Source organism: Hyla sarda, chromosome 7 (assembly GCF_029499605.1).
Source record: "Hyla sarda isolate aHylSar1 chromosome 7, aHylSar1.hap1, whole genome shotgun sequence".
Classification (NCBI taxonomy): domain Eukaryota; kingdom Metazoa; phylum Chordata; class Amphibia; order Anura; family Hylidae; genus Hyla; species Hyla sarda.
In genome coordinates this window covers 224,231,165-224,256,729 of record NC_079195.1, presented here as the reverse complement: position 1 = coordinate 224,256,729, position 25,565 = coordinate 224,231,165, and the positions used below count along the sequence as shown (strand labels likewise).

General features: G+C 43.9%; 1 protein-coding gene across 1 annotated transcript in view; it reads left to right on the top strand.

Annotated features, from left to right (window-relative positions):
* Positions 1–25,565, top strand: part of EFCAB7 (EF-hand calcium binding domain 7) — a gene marked incomplete in the record, with an annotated part of 74,497 nt that overhangs the window by 42,735 nt on the left and 6,197 nt on the right. Inside the window, 5 exon segments of the mRNA XM_056532855.1 lie at positions 283–440; positions 3,910–4,043; positions 11,844–11,992; positions 15,665–15,874; positions 24,900–25,007. Coding sequence (XP_056388830.1) covers positions 283–440; positions 3,910–4,043; positions 11,844–11,992; positions 15,665–15,874; positions 24,900–25,007 — 759 coding nt within the window.

The following is a 25,565-nucleotide window of genomic DNA, read 5'->3' as shown; positions in this document are numbered from 1 at the left end:
CCAGTTTAGAAGAGGTTTGCTATGGGGATTTGCTTCTAAACTGGGCGTTTCCCAAGACAGGTGTCATCAGAGAGCACTTAGACAGAAAAGAACAACTCAACTTCAGAAGCTCATAAGTACTGAAAGGATTAAGATTTTTTTCAATAGAAATAATTTACAAATCTGTTTAACTTTCTGGAGCCAGTTGATATATATATATATATATATATATATATATATATATATATATATAAAAAAGTTTTTTTCCTGGATAACCCCTTTAATCGTGTTTTTTGCTCACAGTCTTACGTCTGGAAAGGTGAACTCGGAGGCGGCTCCTACACCCTGATACCATTTACTACAGGCTGCCGGCTGAGGAAGAATAAGAAACCAGTCACAAAAGAAGCCCGTCTGGTTTATAGAGACGACAGTGAGGATTTACAGCTGACCGCTGAGTTTAGGTAAGTCCGAGGCTCCAGGTGGTGGACGACCAGAGCCGCGCTATCGCTCCGTAATAAAAAGAAGCATTATAAAGTGATCCTCTGGGTCAGTATTTCAGCCCTCCCTTACTCCTCTGTGATGAGACGCCATGAGTGATGTCAGCCGTGTGCCGGACCCCTGTGCATTGATAACGAACAAAAGAAATGCAGCGTCAGAATGTGTTTTCATTTATCACAACGAGACGGGGGTTGTGTATCAAGAGCGACACGACAAAAAATAAATAAATCACTGTGACCTAAAATAGGGGTTAATGCAGTGTTTCCCAACCTGTGTGCCTCCAGCTGTTGCAAAACTACAACTCCCAGCATGCCCGGACATACTTAGGCCAGTGTTTCCAAACCAGTGTGTCTCCAGCTTTGCAAAACTACAACTCCCAGCATGCCCAGACATCATTAGGCCAGTGTTTCTTAACCACTGTGCCTCAAGCTGTTGCAAAACTACAACTCCCACCATGCCCGGACATCCTTAGGCCAGTGTTTCCCAATCACTGTGCCTCCAGCTGTTGCAAAACTACAACTCCCACCATGCCCGGACATCCTTAGGCCAGCGTTTCCAAACCAGGGTGCCTCCAGCTGTTGCAAAACTACAACTCCTAGTATGCCCTGCCCGGACATCATTAGGCCAGTGTTTACCAACCAGTGTGCCTCCAGCTGTTGCAAAACTACAACTCCCAGCTTGCCTAGACATCATTAGGCCAGTGTTTCTTAACCACTGTGCCTCCAGCTGTTGCAAAACTACAACTCCCAGCATGCCCTTACATCCTTAGGCCAGTGTTTACCAACCAGTGTGCCTCCAGCTGTTGCAAAACTACAACTCCCAGCTTGCCTAGACATCATTAGGCCAGTGTTTCTTAACCACTGTGCCTCCAGCTGTTGCAAAACTACAACTCCCAGCATGCCCTTACATCCTTAGGCCAGTGTTTACCAACCAGTGTGCCTCCAGCTGCTACATAACTTCAACTCCCAGCATGTCCAGACATCCTTAGGCCAGTGTTTCCTTACCAGTATGCCCCCAGCTGTTGCAAAACTACAACTCCCAGCATGCCCTTACATCCTTAGGCCAGTGGTTACCAACCAGTGTGCCTCCAGCTGTTGCAAAACTACAACTCCCAGCATGCCCGGACATGCAACAGTAAATGCCAAATATTGCAGTTTTCATATGGACCTCTAGGTGGCAGCACAATAGGTTACAGTTCAGACAGGTAATTTTTCATCTTAACATTCAGACAGTAAGTTTTCACAACTACCGTATATAATTTTTAAAGGTGGAGGGATAATGTTAGATTTGTAGTTCTGCCTACGACGAGTTACGCAGCTGTCGCTGTGAGGCTATGGCCAGACAGCGGAATTTCAGCAATTCCGCAGATTTTACGTTCCGCAGTGGTTGCTGAATGGAATAACGTCAGAAATGCGGCATACTACAGCAGAATTCTGTGTTCTCAAAATACAGAATTCCGCTGAAATTTAAAGCCCAATAAACTTCAATGGGATTCCGTAAAATTAAAGACTTTTTTTAACCCCTTAATGACCAAGGACATAAATGTATGTCCTGGTGCGGCGGTACATTTGAAAAATCCCCTCCCCCAATAAAAATGTAAAATGTCCTTTTTTTTTCCCATTTTACCCCCAAAAATGTGTAAAAAAAATAATTAATAAACATATTTGGTATCCCCGCGTGCATAAATGTCCGAACTATTAAAATCTAATGTTAATGATTCCGTTTCGATGAACGGCGGTGAACGTAAAATAAAATAAAAAAAGTAAAAAATTGCTGCTTTTTTTGTCACATTTTATTTAAAAAAAAATTATAAATTTTCTTTTAGAAGTTTTATATACACAAATATGGTACCAATAAAAACTACAGATCACTGCGCAGAAAATTAGCCCTCAAACCGCCGCTTATGCGGAAAATTGAAAAAGTTATAGGTCGTCAAAATAGAGGGATTTTAAACGTACTAATTTGGTTAAAAAGTTTGCGATTTTTTTTTTTAAGCATAACAATAGAAAAGTCTGTAATCATGGGTATCATTTTAATCGTATTAACCCACAGAATAAAGATCATATGTCATTTTTACAGTAAATTGTACGACGTGAAAACGAAACCTTCCAAAATTTGCAAAATTGCTGTTTTATTTTTAATTTCCCCAGGCAAATAGTATTTTTTTGGGTTGCGCCATACATTTTATGGTAAAATGAGTGATGTCCTTACAACGGACAACTGGTCGTGCAAAAAACAAGCCCTCATACTAGTCTGTGGATGAAAATATAAGAGAGTTACGATTTTTAGAAGACGAGGAGGAAAAAAAACGAAAATGCAAAAAATTTAATTAAATTGGCCTTGTCCTTAAAGGATTTTTTAATAGAAGTAATTTACAAATCTGTTTAACTTTCTGGTGCAAGAAATTTAAACAGATTTGTAAATCACTTCTATTAAAAAATCTCAATCCTTCCAGTACTTATTAGCTGCTGAATACTACAGAGGAAATTCTTTTCTTTTTGGAACACAGAGCTCTCTGCTGACATCATGACCACAGTGCTCTCTGCTGACATCTCTGTCCATTTTAAGAACTGTCCAGAGTAGGAGAAAATCCCCATAGAAAACATATGCTGCTCTGGACAGTTCCTAAAATGGACAGAGATGTCAGCAGAGAGCACTGTGGTTGTGATGCCAGCAGAGATTTTTTTTAATAGAAGTCATTTACAAATCTGTTTAACTTTCTGGAGCCAGTTTTCCACCGGAGTACCCCTTTAAGGTCAAAATGGGCTGGGTCTTTAAGGGGTTAAATTTTGCGGAATTGCTGCTGCAGTAAAGTGTGTGGTTTTCCCAGTTGCTGCACAAACACAGTGAGAGCACCACAAAAAAAAAAGTTTTTTCCTGGAATACCTGGAAGAGCTGATTTCTTCAAAAAACAGCGCCACCCTTGTCCTCAGGTTGTGCGCGGTATTGCAGCTCAATTCCATTGAATTGAATAGAGCCAAGTTGTAATACCACACAACCTTAGGACATCCTTCGGCTGTCCAGGCAGGCTGGGAGTTATAGTTTTGCAACAGCTGGAGGCACCCTGTTTGGGAAGCACTGATCTAGATAATACATTCCCTTTTAAAGGGGTTATACAAAATTAGAAAAACAGAGCTGATTTCTTCCAAAAAACAGTGCTACACCTGTCCTCAGGTTGTACGTAGTATTGCAGCTCAGTTCCATTGAAGTGAATGGAGGCAAGTTGTAATACCGCAACCAACCAGAGGACAGGGGTGGCGCTGTTTTTGAAAAAATAAATATCTCTGTCTATCTATTCTTAAAATATCCCAGAAATGGCTGCTGACAGGGAACAATAGACTGAATTTAACCACAACGACGATTGACTTTCCTCGTTTCTGTATTACGGCGCGGAATAATGTCTTCCCCCCCCCTCCCCCTCTTACATTTCAGATCGGCTCTGTCAGACGTGTTTGACATCATTGATTTAGACGGGAACGGCTTCCTGAGCCTGGAGGAATATAATTTCTTCGAGTTGCGGAGCAGCGGCGAGAAGTGCGATGACGACGCCTGGGAGGTTTGTAAAGGTGCGCAGTGTTTTATTTTGTATGTTGCGCGCGTCGTCTTCCCATCTCGCCAGCAGTTGTCTCCCCTTTATATTAATGAAGTCACTTAATACAGTTGTTTAACGGGAAAAAGTGTGTTATTGGGAGATAATTTGGAACAGATTTAAATATGTCGCACTATCCTGCTGATAATACGCTATATTACGAGCTGTAAAAAGTCCACTAATTCTGAGCCAAACATTTGCATTTTTATGGTTTCTATTAAGAATGCATTAGAACTGAATTACTTTTCTTTTAACCTTTCAGCAAGATGGTGAAAAAAAAAGCCGCCGGCATAAAGGCCGCGCGCGGTAGCATTTATTATCATATGACCTTAATATCACCCGCTAACAGCCGGGCTCTTTCCTTGGACGTTGCGGAGGAAAAAACGTAACGTCATTTACTTTGTTATTAATTCCTCTGCTCCTCAGAAATACTGCAGATAAAATGATGGGGGGAAAAGATTCAGAGTCCCCGAGATGAACAGAACGCGCTGCGGAATTATTACTCTATACGTCCTGTTCAATAAAAAAGGAAAAAGATAGGATAAAATATAATCTGTATATAAAAGGGCAGCAGAATAGTGAGTGCAGCTCAGGATATAACTCAGGATCAGTACAGGATAAGTAATGTAATGTATGTACACAGTGACCTCACCAGCAGAATAGTGAGTACAGCTCTGGGGTATAATACAGGATATAACTCAGGATCAGTACCATATAAGTAATCTAATGTGTGTACACAGTGACCTCACCAGCAGAATAGTGAGTACAGCTCTGGAGTATAATACAGGATATAAATCAGGATCAGTACAGGATAAGTAATGTAATGTATGTACACAGTGACCTCACCAGCAGAATAGTGAGTACAGCTCTGGAGTATAATACAGGATATAAATCAGGATCAGTACAGGATAAGTAATGTAATGTATGTACACAGTGACCTCACCAGCAGAATAGTGAGTACAGCTCTGGAGTATAATACAGGATATAAATCAGGATCAGTACAGGATAAGTAATGTAATGTATGTACACAGTGACCTCACCAGCAGAATAGTGAGTACAGCTCTGGAGTATAATACAGGATATAACTCAGGATCAGTACAGGATAAGTAATGTAATGTATGTACACAGTGACCTCACCAGCAGAATAGTGAGTACAGCTCTGGAGTATAATACAGGATATAACTCAGGATCAGTACAGGATAAGTAATGTAATGTATGTACACAGTGACCCCACCAGCAGAATAGTGAGTACAGCTCTGGAGTATAATACAGGATATAAATCAGGATCAGTACAGGATAAGTAATGTAATGTATGTACATAGTGACCTCACCAGCAGAATAGTGAGTACAGCTCTGGAGTATAATACAGGATATAACTCAGGATCAGTACAGGATAAGTAATGTAATGTATGTACACAGTGACCTCACCAGCAGAATAGTGAGTACAGCTCTGGAGTATAATACAGGATATAAATCAGGATCAGTACAGGATAAGTAATGTAATGTATGTACATAGTGACCTCACCAGCAGAATAGTGAGTACAGCTCTGGAGTATAATGCAGGATATAACTCAGGATCAGTACAGGATAAGTAATGTAATGTATGTACACAGTGACCTCACCAGCAGAATAGTGAGTACAGCTCTGGGGTATAATACAGGATATAAATCAGGATCAGTACATACACCAACTAAGCTTTTCGTGTAAATTATATACAAACTATATAAATTGATCCTGTAGTTTTGAGTCTTGATATGGAAAAGGTAGGTGCCCATATGTTGTTATTGGCCTCGCTGGTTGGTTATAAGTAAGGCTACACTTTAAAGCTGCTGTAATACAAGTCTCAGCATTTTACTACAGAATAACATAGAAGATGATATAATGTTACTGTCATTAAATAGATTAGTGTCCCCCGATCACATACCTGTTAACAGTTCCTTCATATGTTCTCCCGTCCCTGAGATATGAAGGTTTATAATGTGTCTGACAATAAGTTAGGAAATTAGTCAGATGGGCGTGAACCTTATTTTATCAATCAATATCAGGTGATGGGCGGGATCATACAGTCAGGGGGTGTGTATGTTCTACATTGAGGGGTTTATATGTCTAATATACTCCCCCTGACTGTATAACCCCACCCATCACCTGATAGCCACTCCCATTGTTGAAATTAAGTTTACGCCCATCTGACCGATTCCCTGAATTGTCAGACAAACTATAAACCCTCATATCTCAGGAACGGAAGAACGTATCAAGACACTGTAAAAACTTGTATGATCAGGGCGCCCTACGATATTTAATGATAACTCAATCTCATTTTTGGGGGTTGGTCACAGGGCCTCTTTAACTTGTTGTATACGCGTCCTTGTGCCATTAACCATGTATGGCGTGGGCTTCCGACACGAGCCCACGCCATACCGGCCGGCCCCCAGCTGATTCCTGTAGCTGGGGGCCGGTGTTAATAGCCAACATGTGGCGATCGCCACGGGTGGCTATTAACCCTTTAGATTGACGCTGTCAAAGTTGACAGTGGCCTCTAAAGGCACATTTAAACACTCCCTGGTGGTCCAATGGGGTTGATCGCCCCCGGCAGCGTGATCGCAGGTGGGCGGTCCACTGCTGAGGTAGCCGGAGGTCTTACCTCTCATCCTCTACTGGTCCTGCTCTGAGATTGATAAAGCCCGGTAGGACCAGGCTTTATTAATCGAGTGCAGAGCACACAGATCAATGGAGTTCTATGGAACTGTATTGATCTGTCTGAGGAATCTAATGATTCTAATCTAATAATTCCTCCTAAAAGTCCCCTAATAAAGCGCTAATAAAGTGTAAAAAAAAAAAAGTTTAATAAAAGTTAAAAAAAAACACATTAATCCCTTCCTTATTAAAAGTTGAAATCACCCCCTTTTCCCAAATTCTGTATAAAAAATATATAAACATAATACAAATAAACATATGTGGTATCGCCGCGTGCGTAAATGTCTGAACTATAAAAATATAACGTTACTTAAACTGCACGGTCAATGGAGTATACGTAAAAAAAAATACCAATATCCAAAATTGCGTATTCATGGTCACTTTTTATACCCTAAAAAAATTCATACAAACCTATCAAAAGGTCCCATTAAAACAAAAATGGTACCGATAAAAACTTCAGATCATCGCCCTATAAATGAGCCCTTATATAGCCCCGTTTATGGAAAAAATAAAAAACTTATAGGGCTCAAAAGAGGAAATTTTTAACCTACTAATCTTTTTGCATAAAATTATAATTGTTTAACAGAAGTAAAACAAAATCAAACCTATATAAGGTGGGTATCATTTTATTCGTATGGACCTAAGGAATTAGGATAAGGTGCAATTTTTTTCAAAAAAAGTGCTCTGCGTAGAATCTGAAGCCCCCAAAAGTTACAAAATGCCGTTTTTTATTTTATTTTTCAATTTAGCCCCACAATAGTTTTTTTTCTGGTTTTGCCATAGATTACGGGTCTATGGTGACCCGGTGACCCGGAATATAAGGGGGATCGCGGTTGTCTAAGACACCCACAATCCCCCTGAAGGGATAGGAGTGAGGAGGGTGCCACCCCTCCTATCCCTGCTATTGGTGGTCTACACGCGACCACCAATAGCAGATCGGGCGCGGGGGGGTTAACTTTCGTTTTCCCCGTCCTGCCCACCCACAATAGGCGGGGCAGAACGGGGGACCGAACGCCGAAGGTCCACTTACCCCTCCGGAGGCTGCGGGCGCCGATCAGTGTCTGAGATCGGCGGGCGGCAATGTCGTGCAGCTGGCTCCATGGATCCGACGGAAGCCGGAAAGTTGCCTAGCAACATCTGGAGGGCTACAGTCTGAGACCACTATACAGTGGTCTCTATACTGTAGCACTCCTGATGTTGCAAAACTAAAACTCCCAGCATGCCCAGACAGCTGTTTGGGCATGCTGGGATTTGTAGTTTTGCAACAGCTGGAAGGCTACAGTTTGAGATCACTATATGGTAGTCTCTGAACTATAGCCCTCCAGATCATGCAAAACTACAACTCCTAGCATGCTCACACAACTGTTTGCTGTCTGGGCATGCTGGGATTTGCAGTTTTGCAGCATCTGGAGGGCCACAGTTTGCAGTGGTCTCTATACTGTAGCTCTCCAGATGTTGCAAAACTGCAAATCCCAGCATGCTGGGAGTTGTAGTTGCAATCCCTCCACCTGTGGTATAACTACATCTCCCAACAGCGATCACTACATGCTGAGAGTTGTAGTTTTGCCACAGCTGGAGACACACTGTTTGGAAAATATAGAGTTAGATAACAGAACCTAACTGAAGGTTTTCCAACCAGTGGGCCTCCAGCTGTTGCAAAAGTACAACTCCCAGCATGCACGGTCTGTCAGTACATGCTGGGAATTGTAGTTTTGAAACTGCTGGAGGTTTTTCGCCGCAGCGCAAACTCCTAGCAGGGAACTCACTGTAAATCTCCGCCAGTGCGAATGTACCCTAAAAACACTACACTACACTAACACAAAATAAAGGGTAAAACACTACATATACACCCCCTTACACTGTCCCCCCAATAAAAATTAAAAACGTCTTCTACGGCAGTGTTTCCAAAACGGAGCCTCCAGCTGTTGTAAAACAACAACTCCCAGCATTTCCGGACAGCCACTGACTGTCCAGGCATGCTGGGAGTTTAGCAACAGCTGGAGGAACCCTGTTTGGGAATCACTGGTGTAGAATACCTCTATGTCCACCCCTATGCAATCCCTAATTTAGTCCTCAAATGCGCATGGCGCTCTCTCACTTTGGAGCCCTGTCGTATTTCAAGGCAACAGTTTAGGGCCACATATGGGGTATTTCCGTACTCGGGAGAAATTACACTATAAATTTTGGGGGGCTTTTTCTCCTTTTACCCCTTATGAAAAGGAAAAGTTGGGGTCTACACCAGCCTGTTAGTGTAAAAAAATTAATGTTTTACACTAACATGCTGGTGTTGCCCTTTACTTTTTATTTTCACAAGAGGTAAAAGGAAAAGAAGACCCCCAACATTTTTAACGCAATTTCTCCTGAGTACGGAAGTACCCCATATGTGGGCGTAAAATGATCTGCGGGTGCACAACAAGGCTCAGGAGTGAGAGCGCACCATGTACATTTGAGGCCTAGATTGGTGATTTGCACTGGGGTGGATAATTTTACAGCGGTTCTGACATAAACGCAAAAAAATAAATACCCACATGTGACCCCATTTTGGAAACTACACCCATCACGGAATGTAACAAGGGGTATAGTGTGCCTTAACACCCCACAGGTGTTTGACACATTTTCGTTAAAGTTGGATGGAAAAATGAAAAAAATAAATTTTTTTCACTACATTTTTTTCATTTTCACAAGGGAAAATAGGAAAAAAAGCCCCCCAAAATTTGTAACCCCATTTCTTCTGAGTAAGAACATACCCCATATGTGGATGTAAAGTGCTCTGCGGGCGAACTACAATGCTCAGAAGAGAAGGAGCACCATTGGGATTTTGAAGAGAAAATGTGTCCGGAATTGAAGGCCACGTGTGTTTACAAAGCCCCCATAGTGCCAGAACAATGGACCCCCCAACATGTGACTCCATTTTGGAAACTACACCCCTCATTTAATGTAATAAGGGGTACAGTGAGCATTTACACCCCACAGGTGTCTGACAGATTTTTGGAACAGTGGTCTGTGAAAATGAAAAATTTTATTTTTCATTTGCTCAGCCCACTGTTCCAAAGATCTGTCAAATGCCAGTGGGGTGTAAATGCTTACTGCACCCCTTATTAAATTCTGTGAGGGGTGTAGTTTCCAAAATGGGGTCACATGTGGGGAGGTCCACAGTTCTGGTACCACGGGGGGCTTTGTAAACGCACATGGCCCCTGACTTCCATTCCAAACAAATTCACTCTTCAAAAGCTCAATGGTGCTCCTCCTCTTCTGAGCATTGTAGCTCGACTGCAGAGCACTTGACGTCCACACATGGGGTATTTCCATACTCAGAAGAAATGGGGTTACAAATTTTGGGGGTAATTTTCTCCTATTACCCCTTGTAAAAATGTAAAATTTGGGAAAAACCAGCATTTTAGTGAAAAAAAATTTTTTTTTTCATTTATACATCCAACTTTAACAAAAAGTTAAATACCTTTGAGATGTTAAAGCTCACTGTACCCCTTGTTACGTTCCTCGAGGGGTGTAGTTTCCAAAATAGTATGCCATGTGGGTATTTTTGCTGTTCTGGCACCATAGTGGCTTCCTAAATGCGACATGCCCCCAAAAAAACATTTCAGCAAAATTTGCTTTCCAAAAGCCAAATGTGACTCCTTCTCTTCTGAGCATTGCAGTTCGCCCGCAGAGCATTTTACATCCTAACATGGGGTATTTCCATACTCAGAAGAGATGGGGTTACAAATTTTGGGGGGCATTTTCTCCCATTACCCTTTATAAAAATGGTAAATTTGAGGAAAAAACTGCACTTTAGTGAAATTTTTTTTTTTTTCATTTACACATCCGACTTTAACGAAAAGTTGTCAAACACCTGTGGGGTATTAAGGCTCACTGGACCCCTTGTTACGTGCCTTGAGGGGTGTAGTTTCCAAAATGGTATGCCATGTGGGGGGTTTTCTGCTGTTCTGGTACCATAGGGGCTTCCTAAATGTGACATGCTCCCCAAAAACCATTTCCGAAAAACTCACTCTCCAAAATCCTATTGTTGCTCCTTCCCTTCTGAGCCGTCTACTGCGCCCGCCGAACACTTGACATACACATATGAGGTATTTCCTTACTCGAGAGGAATTGGGTTACGCATTTTGAGATTATTTTTCTCCTTTTACCCCTTGTAAAAATTCAAAAATTGGGTCTACAAGAACATGCGAGTGTAAAAAATGAAGATTTTGAATTTTCTCCTTCACTTTGCTGCTATTCCTGTGAAACACCTAAAGAGTTAACACACTTACTGAATGTCATTTTGAATACTTTGGGGGGTGCAGTTTTTATAATGGGGTCATTTGTGGGGTATTTCTAATATGAAGACCCTTCAAATCCACTTCAAACCTGAACTGGTCCATGAAAAATTCTGATTTCGAAAATTTTGTGAAAAATTGGAAAATTGCTGCTGAACTTTGAAGCCCTCTGATGTCTTCCAAAAGTAAAAACTTGTCACCTTTATGATGCAAACATAAAGTAGACATATTGTATTTGGGTATCAAAATATAATTTATTTAGAATGTTTATTTTCCTTACAAGCAGAGAGCTTCAAAGTTAGAAAAATGCAAAATTTTAAATTTTTTCATCAAATTTTGGAATTTTTCACCAAGAAATGATGCAAGTATCGACAAAATTTTACCACTAGCATAAAGTAGAATATGTCACGAAAAAATAATCACGGAATCAGAATGAAAGGTAGAAGCATTCCAGAGTTATTAATGCTTAAAGTGACAGTGGTCAGATGTGCACAAAACGCTCCGGTCCTACAGTGAAAAATGGCCTGGTCCTTAAGGGGTTAAGGAGTTACATGGATTTTTTCCAGGATTAGCACAATAGAGCCGATTTCTTCCTAATACAGCGCCTCACCTGTCCTCAGGTTGGGTGTGGCATTGCAGCTCAGTTCTATTGAAGTGAAAGGAGCCAAGTTGCAATACCACATCCAACCTGAGGACAAGTGTGGCGTTGTTTTTTGAAGAAATCAGCTCTGATTTTCTGTTCCTGGACAGCCCCTTTATCCTTCCCGCAGTGTTGATGTGTTTTTTTTATATATTTTGTGTTCTAACAGAGAACTTTGAAACCAAGAAGAACGAGTTAACAAGAAAAGGCTTCACGGATCTCAACCTGATGGAGGCCAATGACCGAGAAGGAGACCCCAGTGACCTGTGGGTGACGCTTCAATCCATGGGCTACAATAAAGCGCTGGAAATGACAGAGGTGATCATGTGAACGATCCTTTAATCTGACATTATCATCTAATGGGTCTCATATAGTCCTTTAAAGGGGAACTCCGCTGCTCAGCGTTTGGCACAAACTGTTCTAAACGCTGGAGCCGGTGCCGGGAGCTCTTGACGTCATAGCCACGCCCCTTCACGATGTCACGCCCCTCCCCCTCAATGCAAGTCTATGGGAGGGGGCGTGGCAGACGTCACGCCCCCTCCCATAGACTTGCATTGAGGGGTCAGGGCGTGACGTCATTTGTCATTTGCCCTCACATATAATGCCCCCCTGCCATGTGCCCCTCATATATAATGCCCCCTGACATGTGCCCCTTATATATAATACCCCATGTCCTGTGCCCCAGATATAATGCCCCCCTGACTTGTGCCCCTCACATATAATGCCCCCCTGTCATGTGCCCCTCAGGGTGCATTATATACAAGGGGCACAGGACATGGGGCATTATATCTGAGGGGCACAGGACAGAGGGCATTATATATAAGGGGCACATTACAGGGGGGCATTATATGGGCACATGACAGGGGGGGGGTCCTGTCATTTGCCCCCACATATAATGCCCCCCTGCCATGTGCCCCTCATATATAATCCCCCCCCCTGACATTTGCCCTTTATATATAATACCCCATGTCCTGTGCCCCTCACAATATAATGCCCCCCTGACATGTGCCCCTCACTTATAATGCCCCCCGTCATGTGCCCCCACATATAATGCCCCCTGACATATGCCCCCCTATAATGTGCCCCTCAGGGTGCATTATATGCGAGGGGCACAGGACATGGGGCATTATATCTGAGGGGCACAGGACAGAGGGCATTATATCTGAGGGGCACAGGACAGAGGGCATTATATATAAGGGGCACATGACAGGGGGGCATTATATGGGCACATGACAGGGGAGGCGGGGTCCTGTCATTTGCCCCCACATATAATGCCCCTCTGCCATGTGCCCCTCATATATAATGCCCTCTGTCCTGTGCCCCTCAGATATAATGCCCCCCCTGACATGTGCCCCTCACTTATTTGCTTCCCCCCTTCTCACACCCGTCACCTTTCTCACACGCTGCGGCTGCTCCGTTCTTGAAGTGTCAGTAACAGCCTCAGGGATGTGATTTCCGGCCGCCGGCGCGATAATGTGATGTCATCGCGCCGGCCTGCCGTGGATGGCGTCCCTGCGGCTGTTACTGACACTTCAAGAACGGAGAAGCCGCAGCCCGAAGCGTGTGTGAAAGGTGACGGAGTGGTGGAGCGGGACAGCTGACATCTCCCGCTCCACCATGGAGCCGCATTAAAGTGTGTGAAGAGCCGCATGTGGCTCGCGAGCCGCAGCTTGCCGACCACTGCCCTAGGCAAAAGCTAATTTTGCCACACCCTTGACTCCGCCCATTGGCCCACCCTTTGACACGCCCCACCTTACTACTGGGGGACCGAACACCTGTACCGGAGCTCCGCGGGCTCGTTGGCAGGTAAGATAAAGTGCGTTTTATTTTATTTTGCAGCCCGGACGGGATAACATGAGAAAAGTGCGCGCCGGAGTACTAGCTGACAGCGGCGTCTATTGGGATCTATGAATGCTCCCAGGTGGGCGATATATCGCGATGTATCGTCACCTAGACGGTATCGCGATATATCGGGATATATCGAATCGCCACACTGGTATCGCGATTCGAATCGAATCGCCAAATTCTTGGCGATTCACACCCCTACTTACTACTGGGTTGACACACTGTAACAAACCTCCTCATGAAATCTCCTTACTACTGGGGTGACACACTGTAACAAACCTCCTCTTGAAATCTTCTTACTACTGGGGTGACACACTGTAACAAACCTCCTCCTCATGTAATCTCCTTACTACTGGTGTGACACACTGTAACAGACCTCCTCCTCATGTAATCTCCTTACTACTGGGGTGACACACTGTAACAAACCTCCTCCTCATGTAATCTCCTTACTCCTGGGGTGACACACTGTAACAAACCTCCTCCTCATGTAATCACCTTACTATTGGGTTAACACACTGTAACAAACCTTCTCCTCATGTAATCTCCTTACTACTGGGGTGACACACTGTAACAAACCTCCTCCTCATGTAATCACCTTACTATTGGGTTAACACACTGTAACAAACCTCCTCCTCATGTAATCTCCTTACTACTGGGGTGACACACTGTAACAAACCTCCTCCTCATGTAATCTCCTTACTCCTGGGGTGACACACTGTAACAAACCTCCTCCTCATGTAATCACCTTACTATTGGGTTAACACACTGTAACAAACCTTCTCCTCATGTAATCTCCTTACTACTGGGGTGACACACTGTAACAAACCCCCTCATGTAATCTTCTTACTACTGGGGGGACACACTGTAACAAACCTCCTCATGTAATCTCCTTTCTACTGGGGTGACACACTGTAACAAGCCTCCTCCTCATGTAATCTCCTTACTACTGGGGGTGACACACTGTAACAAACCTCCTCATGAAATCTCCTTACTACTGGGGTGACACACTGTAACAAACCTCCTCTTGAAATCTTCTTACTACTGGGGTGACACACTGTAACAAACCTCCTCCTCATGTAATCTCCTTACTACTGGTGTGACACACTGTAACAGACCTCCTCCTCATGTAATCTCCTTACTACTGGGGTGACACACTGTAACAAACCTCCTCCTCATGTAATCTCCTTACTCCTGGGGTGACACACTGTAACAAACCTCCTCATGTAATCTCCTTACTACTGGGGTGACACACTGTAACAAACCTCCTCCTCATGTAATCTCCTTACTCCTGGGGTGACACACTGTAACAAACCTCCTCCTCATGTAATCTCCTTACTCCTGGGGTGACACACTGTAACAAACCTCCTCTTGAAATCTTCTTACTACTGGGGTGACGCACTGTAACAAACCTCCTCCCCATTTAATCTCCTTACTACTGGGGTGACACACTGTAACAAACCACCTCCTCATGTAATCTCCTTACTACTGGTGTGACACCCTGTAACAGGCCTCCTCCTCATGTAATCTCCTTACTACTGGGGTGACACACTGTAACAAACCCCCTCCTCATGTAATCTCCTTACTACTGGGGTGACACACTGTAACAAACCCCCTCCTCATGTAATCTCCTTACTACTGGGGTCGCACACTGTAACAAACCTCCTCCTCATGTAATCTCCTTACTCCTGGGGTGACACACTGTAACAAACCTCCTCCTCATGTAATCTCCTTACTCCTGGGGTGACACACTGTAACAAACCTCCTCCTCATGCTGCTGGCGAGTGGTTTGGATGCTGGTTGTCTAACTTTCTTGTGACAGGCAGAGCGGCACCCCCATCAAGAGGGCACTCTAGGCGGCTGCCTATTTTGCCTATAGGCAGAGCCGGCCCTGTGCCCAGCCTTTGGCTGTCCGGGCATTTTAGGAATTGTAGTTTTGCAACTGCTGGAGAAGCACTGGTTTGGAAACGCTGCTCTCTGTTCTCTCTCTCTCTTCCCTCTCTTTCTTCTCTCTTCTCTCTCTCTCTCTCTCTCTCTTTTCTCTCTCTCTCTCTTTTCTCTCTCTCTCTCTGTATATGTATATATATATATATATATATATATATATATATATATGTCTTGTTCTAACCGTGTTATTTCACACCGCAGGCCTGTCCTTTTATCATCGACTTGTATGCCGAGAAGACTAAGCCCAAGCTTAAGGCCGTCAGCCTGGAATCCAGCAGTCGCCTCCTGCAGAAGGTTCTGTGTAAATCTGTCATTCTCAAAGGGGACGGAAAACCCATGGACGGCTGTGAAAACGTCATCGTCTACACCTATAAGAACGACACGCGCGTCTCTTCTGTCATTGAAAACAAGGTGTGTAAGAGTCCACTGATAACCATAGATTCAATGGGAGGTTTTGTGGTGTACCCGGCAGACAGACCACCACCAATCAGTAATGTATGGCCCATCCTAATTATATGCTAAGATGGGGGAAAAACTCCTTTAACATTTTCCTGCACATTGATGTAATAGTACTTTAAGGGGGTACTCCGCCCCTAGACATCTTATCCCCTACTAAAGAATAGGGGACATGATGTCTGATCGCGGGGGTCCCACCACTGGGGACCCCAGCAATCTCCCTGCTGCATGCAGTGTTCGTTTAGAGCGCCGGAGGCTCGTGATGTCACGTCCGTACCCTCCCATAGACTTACATTCCGGGGGCACGGCCGTGACATCACGAGTCTCCGGCGCTCTAAACTAACACCGGATGTAGCAGGAAGATCGCAGGGGTCCCCAGCGGCGGGACTCCTGCGATCAGACATCTTATCCCCCTATCCTATGGATCAGACATCTTATCCTCTATCCTATGGATCAGACATCTTATCCTCTATCCTATGGATCAGACATCTTATCCCCCTATTCTTTGGATCAGACATCTTATCCCCTGTCCTATGGATCAGACATCTTATCCTCTATCCTTTGGATCAGAAATCTTATCCCCCTATCCTATGGATCAGACATCTTATCCTCTATCCTATGGATCAGACATCTTATCCCCTATCCTATGGATCAGACATCTTATCCCCCTATCCTATGGATCAGACATCTTATCCCCTATCCTATGGATCAGACATCTTATCCCCTATCCTATGGATCAGACATCTTATCCCCCTATCCTATGGATCAGACATCTTATCTCCTATCCTATGGATCAGACATCTTATCCCCTATCCTATGGATCAGACATCTTATCCCCCTATCCTATGGATCAGACACCTTATCCTCTATCCTATGGATCAGACATCTTATCCCCTATCCTATGGATCAGACATCTTATCCCCCTATCCTATGGATCAGACATCTTATCCCCTATCCTATGGATCAGACATCTTATCCCCTATCCTATGGATCAGACATCTTATCCCCCTATCCTATGGATCAGACATCTTATCCCCTATCCTATGGATCAGGCATCTTATCCCCTATCCTATGGATCAGACATCTTATCCCCTATCCTTTGGGTCAGACATCTTATCCCCTATCCTATGGATCAGACATCTTATCCCCTATCCTTTGGATCAGACATCTTATCCCCTATCCTATGGATCAGACATCTTATCCCCCTATCCTATGGATCAGACATCTTATCTCCCTATCCTTTGGATCAGACATCTTATCCCCCTATCCTATGGATCAGACATCTTATCCCCTATCCTTTGGATCAGACATCTTATCCCCTATCCTATGGATCAGACATCTTATCCCCTATCCTATGGATCAGACATCTTATCCCCTATCCTATGGATCAGACATCTTATCCCCTATCCTATGGATCAGACATCTTATCCCCTATCCTATGGATCAGACATCTTATCCCCTATCCTATGGATCAGACATCTTACCCCCTATCCTATGGATCAGACATCTTATCCCCTATCCTATGGATCAGACATCTTATCCCCTATCCTTTGGATCAGACATCTTATCCCCTATCCTATGGATCAGGCATCTTATCCCCTATCCTATGGATCAGACATCTTATCCCCTATCCTATAGATCAGACATCTTATCCTCTATCCTTTGGATCAGACATCTTATCCCCTATCCTATAGATCAGACATCTTATCCCCTATCCTATAGATCAGACATCTTATCCTCTATCCTATGGATCAGGCATCTTATCCCCTATCCTATGGATCAGACATCTTATCCCCTATCCTTTGGATCAGACATCTTATCCTCTATCCAATGGGTCAGGCATCTTATCCCCCTATCCTATGGATCAGACATCTTATCCTCTATTCTATGGATCAGACATCTTATCCCCCTATCCTATGGAACAGACATCTTATCCCCCTATCCTATGGATCAGGCATCTTATCCCCTATCCTTTGGATCAGACATCTTATCCTCTATACTATGGATCAGACATCTTATCCTCCTATCCTATGGATCAGACATCTTATCCCCTATCCTATGGATCAGACATCTTATCCTCTATCCTTTGGATCAGACATCTTATCCCCTATCCTATGGATCAGACATCTTATCCCCTATCCTATGGATCAGACATCTTATCCCCTATCCTTTGGATCAGACATCTTTTCCCCTATCCTATGGATCAGACATCTTATCCTCTATCCTATGGATCAGACATCTTATCCCCTATCCTATGGATCAGACATCTTATCCCCCTATCCTATGGATCAGACATCTTATCCTCTATCCTTTGGATCAGACATCTTATCCTCTATCCTATGGATCAGACATCTTATCCCCCTTTCCTATGGATCAGACATCTTATCTCCCTATCCTATGGATCAGACATCTTATCTCCCTATCCTATGGATCAGACATCTTATCCCCCTATCCTATGGATCAGACATCTTATCCCCCTATCCTATGGATCAGACATCTTATCCCCTATCCTATGGATCAGACATCTTATCCCCTATCCTATGGATCAGGCATCTTATCCCCCTATCCTTTGGATCAGACATCTTATCCCCCTATCCTTTGGGTCAGACATCTTATCCCCCTATCCTATGGATCAGACATCTTATCCCCCTATCCTTTGGATCAGACATCTTATCCCCTATCCTTTAGATTAGACATCTTATCCCCCTATCCTATGGATCAGACATCTTATCCCCTATCCTTTGGATCAGACATCTTATCCCCTATCCTTTGGATCAGACATCTTATCCTCTATCCTATGGATCAGACATCTTCTCCCCTATCCTATGGATCAGACATCTTATCCCCTATCCTATGGATCAGACATCTTCTCCCCTATCCTATGGATCAGACATCTTATCCCCTATCCTATGGATCAGACATCTTATCCTCTATCCTTTGGATCAGACATCTTATCCCCTATCCTATGGATCAAACATCTTCTCCCCTATCCTATGGATCAGGCATCTTATCCCCTATCCTATGGATCAGACATCTTATCCCCTATCCTTTGGATCAGGCATCTTATCCCCTATCCTTTGGATCAGGCATCTTATCCCCTATCCTATGGATCAGACATCTTATCCCCTATCCTATGGATCAGACATCTTATCCCCTATCCTTTGGATCAGGCATCTTATCCCCTATCCTTTGGATCAGGCATCTTATCCCCTATCCTATGGATCAGACATCTTATCCCCTATCCTATGGATCAGACATCTTATCCCCTATCCTTTGGATCAGACATCTTATCCTCTATCCTATGGATCAGACATCTTATCCCCTATCCTTTAGATCGGACATCTTACCCCCCTATCCTTTGGATCAGACATCTTATCCTCTATCCTATGGATCAGACATCTTATCCCCCTATCCTTTGGGTCAGACATCTTATCCCCCTATCCTATGGATCAGACATCTTATCCCCTATCCTATGGATCAGAAATCTTATCCCCTATCCTATGGATCAGACATCTTATCCTCTATCCTATGGATCAGACATCTTATCCCCCTATCCTTTGGGTCAGACATCTTATCCCCCTATCCTATGGATCAGACATCTTATCCTCTATCCTATGGATCAGACATCTTATCCCCCTATCCTTTGGATCAGACATCTTATCCCATATCCTATGGATCATACATCTTATCCCCTATCCTTTGGATCAGACATCTTATCCCCTATCCTATGGATCAAACCTATTCTCCCCTATCCTATGGATCAGGCATCTTATCCCCTATCCTATGGATCAGACATCTTATCCTCTATCCTTTGGATCAGACATCTTATCCCCTATCCTATGGATCAGAAATCTTATCCCCTATCCTATGGATCAGGCATCTTATCCCCTATCCTATGGATCAGGCATCTTATCCTCTATCCTATGGATCAGACATCTTATCCCCTATCCTTTGGATCAGGCATCTTATCCCCTATCCTATGGATCAGACATCTTATCCCCCTTTCCTATGGATCAGACATCTTATCCCCTATCCTATGGATCACACATCTTATCCCCTATCCTTTGGATCAGGCATCTTATCACCCTATCCTTTGGGTCAGACATCTTATCCCCTATCCTTTGGATCAGACATCTTATCCCCCTATCCTATGGATCAGAAATCTTATCCCCTATCCTTTGGATCAGACATCTTATCCCCTATCCTATGGATCAGACATCTTATCCCCTATCCTATGGATCAGACATCTTATCCCCTATCCTTTGGATCAGACATCTTATCCCCCTATCCTATGGATCAGACATCTTATCCCCTATCCTATGGATCAGACATCTTATCCCCTATCCTATGGATCAGACATCTTATCCCCTATCCTTTGGATCAGACATCTTATCCCCCTATCCTATGGATCAGACATCTTATCCCCTATCCTATGGATCAGACATCTTATCCCCTATCCTTTGGATCAGACATCTTATCCCCCTATCCTATGGATCAGACATCTTATCCCCTATCCTTTGGATCAGACATCTTATCCCCTATCCTATGGATCAGACATCTTATCCCCTATCCTTTGGATCAGACATCTTATCCCCCTATCCTATGGATCAGACATCTTATCCCCTATCCTATGGATCAGACATCTTATCCCCCTATCCTTTGGGTCAGACATCTTATCCCCTATCCTATGGATCAGACATCTTATCCCCTATCCTATGGATCAGACATCTTATCCCCTATCCTTTGGATCAGTCATCTTATCTCCCTATCCTTTGGATCAGACATCTTATCCCCTATCCTTTGGGTCAGGCATCTTATCCCCTATCCTATGGATCAGACATCTTATCCCCTATCCTGTGGATCAGACATCTTATCCCCTATCCTATGGATCAGACATCTTATCCCCCTATCCTATGGATCAGACATCTTATCCCCCTATCCTATGGATCAGACATCTTATCCCCTATCCTATGGATCAGACATCTTATCCCCTATCCTATGGGTCAGACATCTTATCCCCTATCCTTTGGATTAGACATCTTATCCCCTATCCTATGAATCAGACATCTTATCCCCTATCCTATGGATCAGTCATCTTATCCCCCTATCCTATGGATCAGTCATCTTATCCCCCTATCCTATGGATCAGACATCTTATCCCCCTATCCTATGGATCAGGCATCTTATCCCCTATCCTATGGATCGGGCATCTTATCCCCTATCCTATGGATCAGACATCTTCTCCCCTATCCTTTGGATCAGACATCTTCTCCCCTATCCTTTGGATCAGACATCTTATCCCCTATCCTATGGATCAGACATCTTATCCCCTATCCTATGGATCAGACATCTTATCCTCTATCCTATGGATCAGACATCTTATCCCCTATCCAATGGATCAGACATCTTATCCCCTATCCTATGGATCAGACATCTTATCCCCTATCCTTTGGATCAGACATCTTATCCCCCTATCCTTTGGATCAGACATCTTATCCCCCTATCCTATGGATCAGACATCTTATCCCCCTATCCTTTGGATCAGACATCTTATCCCCTATTCTTTGGGTCAGACATCTTATCCTCCTATCCTATGGATCAGACATCTTATCCCCTATCCTATGGATCAGGCATCTTATCCCCTATCCTTTGGATCAGGCATCTTATCCCCTATCCTATGGATCAGACATCTTATCCCCTATCCTTTGGGTCAGATATCTTATCCTCTATCCTTTGGGTCAGGCATCTTATCCCCCTATCCTATGGATCAGACATTTTATCCCCTATCCTATGGATCAGACATCTTCTCCTCTATCCTTTCTATAGGGGATCGTCAGACATCTTATCCCCTATCCTATGGATCAGACATCTTATCCCCTATCCTTTGGATCAGACATCTTATCCCCCTATCCTATGGATCAGACATCTTATCCCCTATCCTATGGATCAGACATCTTATCCCCTATCCTTTGGATCAGACATCTTATCCCCCTATCCTATGGATCAGACATCTTATCCTCTATCCTTTGGATCAGACATCTTATCCCCTATCCTATGGATCAGACATCTTATCCCCCTATCCTATGGATCAGACATCTTATCCCCCTATCCTATGGATCAGACATCTTATCCCCTATCCTTTGGGTCAGACATCTTATCCCCTATCCTATGGATCAGACATCTTATCCCCTATCCTATGGATCAGACATCTTATCCCCTATCCTTTGGATCAGACATCTTATCCCCTATCCTTTGGGTCAGACATCTTATCCCCCTATCCTATGGATCAGACATCTTATCCCCCTATCCTATGGATCAGACATCTTATCCCCTATCCTTTGGGTCAGACATCTTATCCCCTATCCTATGGGTCAGACATCTTATCCCCCTATCCTTTGGATCAGACATCTTATCCCCCTATCCTATGGATCAGACATCTTATCCCCTATCCTTTGGGTCAGACATCTTATCCCCTATCCTATGGATCAGACATCTTATCCCCTATCCTATGGATCAGACATCTTATCCCCTATCCTTTGGATCAGACATCTTATCCCCTATCCTTTGGGTCAGACATCTTATCCCCCTATCCTATGGATCAGGCATCTTATCCCCTATCCTATGGATCAGACATCTTATCCCCTATCCTATGGATCAGACATCTTATCCCCTATCCTATGGATCAGACATCTTATCCCCTATCCTATGGATCAGACATCTTATCCCCCTATCCTATGGATCAGACATCTTATCCCCTATCCTATGGATCAGACATCTTATCCCCTATCCTATGGATCAGACATCTTATCCCCTATCCTATGGGTCAGACATCTTATCCCCTATCCTTTGGATTAGACATCTTATCCCCTATCCTATGAATCAGACATCTTATCCCCTATCCTATGGATCAGTCATCTTATCCCCCTATCCTATGGATCAGTCATCTTATCCCCCTATCCTATGGATCAGACATCTTATCCCCCTATCCTATGGATCAGGCATCTTATCCCCTATCCTATGGGTCAGACATCTTATCCCCTATCCTTTGGATTAGACATCTTATCCCCTATCCTATGAATCAGACATCTTATCCCCTATCCTATGGATCAGTCATCTTATCCCCCTATCCTATGGATCAGTCATCTTATCCCCCTATCCTATGGATCAGACATCTTATCCCCCTATCCTATGGATCAGGCATCTTATCCCCTATCCTATGGGTCAGACATCTTATCCCCTATCCTTTGGATTAGACATCTTATCCCCTATCCTATGAATCAGACATCTTATCCCCTATCCTATGGATCAGTCATCTTATCCCCCTATCCTATGGATCAGTCATCTTATCCCCCTATCCTATGGATCAGACATCTTATCCCCCTATCCTATGGATCAGGCATCTTATCCCCTATCCTATGGATCGGGCATCTTATCCCCTATCCTATGGATCAGACATCTTCTCCCCTATCCTATGGATCAGACATCTTATCCCCTATCCTATGGATCAGACATCTTATCCCCTATCCTATGGATCAGACATCTTATCCTCTATCCTATGGATCAGACATCTTATCCCCTATCCAATGGATCAGACATCTTATCCCCTATCCTATGGATCAGACATCTTATCCCCTATCCTTTGGATCAGACATCTTATCCCCCTATCCTTTGGATCAGACATCTTATCCCCTATCCTTTGGATCAGACATCTTATCCCCTATCCTATGGATCAGACATCTTATCCCCCTATCCTATGGATCAGACATCTTATCCCCCTATCCTTTGGATCAGACATCTTATCACCTATCCTATAGATCAGACATCTTATCCCCTATCCTATGGATCAGACATCTTATCCCCTATCCTATAGATCAGACATCTTATCCCCTATCCTATGGATCAGACATCTTATCCCCTATTCTTTGGGTCAGACATCTTATCCTCCTATCCTATGGATCAGACATCTTATCCCCTATCCTATGGATCAGGCATCTTATCCCCTATCCTATGGATCAGACATCTTATCCCCTATCCTATAGATCAGACATCTTATCCCCTATCCTATGGATCAGACATCTTATCCCCTATTCTTTGGGTCAGACATCTTATCCCCCTATCCTATAGATCAGACATCTTATCCCCTATCCTATGGATCAGACATCTTATCCCCCTATCCTATGGATCAGACATCTTATCCCCCTATCCTATGGATCAGACATCTTATCCCCCTATCCTATGGATCAGACATCTTATCCTCTATCCTATAGATCAGACATCTTATCCCCTATCCTATGGATCAGACATCTTATCCCCTATTCTTTGGGTCAGACATCTTATCCTCCTATCCTATGGATCAGGCATCTTATCCCCTATCCTTTGGATCAGGCATCTTATCCCCTATCCTATGGATCAGACATCTTATCCCCTATCCTATAGATCAGACATCTTATCCCCTATCCTATGGATCAGACATCTTATCCCCTATCCTATGGATCAGACATCTTATCCCCTATCCTATGGATCAGACATCTTATCCTCTATCCTTTGGGTCAGGCATCTTATCCCCTATCCTATGGATCAGACATTTTATCCCCTATCCTATGGATCAGACATCTTCTCCTCTATCCTTTCTATAGGGGATAAGATGTCTAGGGGCGGAGTACCCCTTAAAGGACCTCAGATACACAAAACACACTGACATACTAGTACACAAAGGTGATCAAGTTAGGGGGGGGGGGGTTGGTGCTGTACCCCAGTGGTTGGATTGCTGTAATACCCTACTCTCCCTTCACGGCTGCCAGGATTGGCATAGCTCTGATCATGTCAATTAAATAGGATAAAGGGATAAGATGTCTAGGGGCGGAGTACCACTTTAAGGGGTTAAAGGGTCACTTATCTAAAGTGACATTGTTCTGTCTATTACCATAAATGATGTGTTTAATCTACGTTACACATGGTGACTCTGCTTTTCTGTCCCCAGTCTGATAAGAAGATTGTGGTGGAGGTAAATACGGATCAGAGCAAGAATTGCGCCAGCAGCCGAGGACTGAACGTGTTTGCTGTAGAAGTGCCAGGAAGATCGGCCATGGTAAGGGAACCTGACAATCCCATGTTATCAGCAGAAGAATCCTGGCAGCGGCTCTGTATGCGTGTACGTGCAATGGCTGCTTACCAAGGGCTGGTCCAGATACATAATGCTGTGAATATGAAGCCTTATGTGGAATGTAGTACTTTACACACATCGTGCTTATATAGGAACATGTGATGCAGGTTTGTTATTTCAAGGGGTACTCCGCTGCTCAGCGTTTAGAACAAACTGTTCCGAACACTGGCGCCGGGAGCTTGTGACGTCATAGCCCCGCCCCCTCAATGCAAGTCTATGGGAGGGGGTGTGACAGGAACAAACTGTTCCGAACGCTGGCGCCGGGAGCTCGTGACGTCGCGTCCCGCCCCCTTAATGCAAGTCTTTGGGAGGGGGTGTGACAGGAACAAACTGGAACAAACTGTTCCGAACGTTGGAGCCGGCTCCGAGAGCTCGTGATGTCATAGCCCCTCCCCCTCATGGCGTCACACCTCGCCCCCTCAATGCAAGCCTATGGGAGGGGGCGTGACAGGAACAAACTGTTCCGAACACTGGAGCCGACGC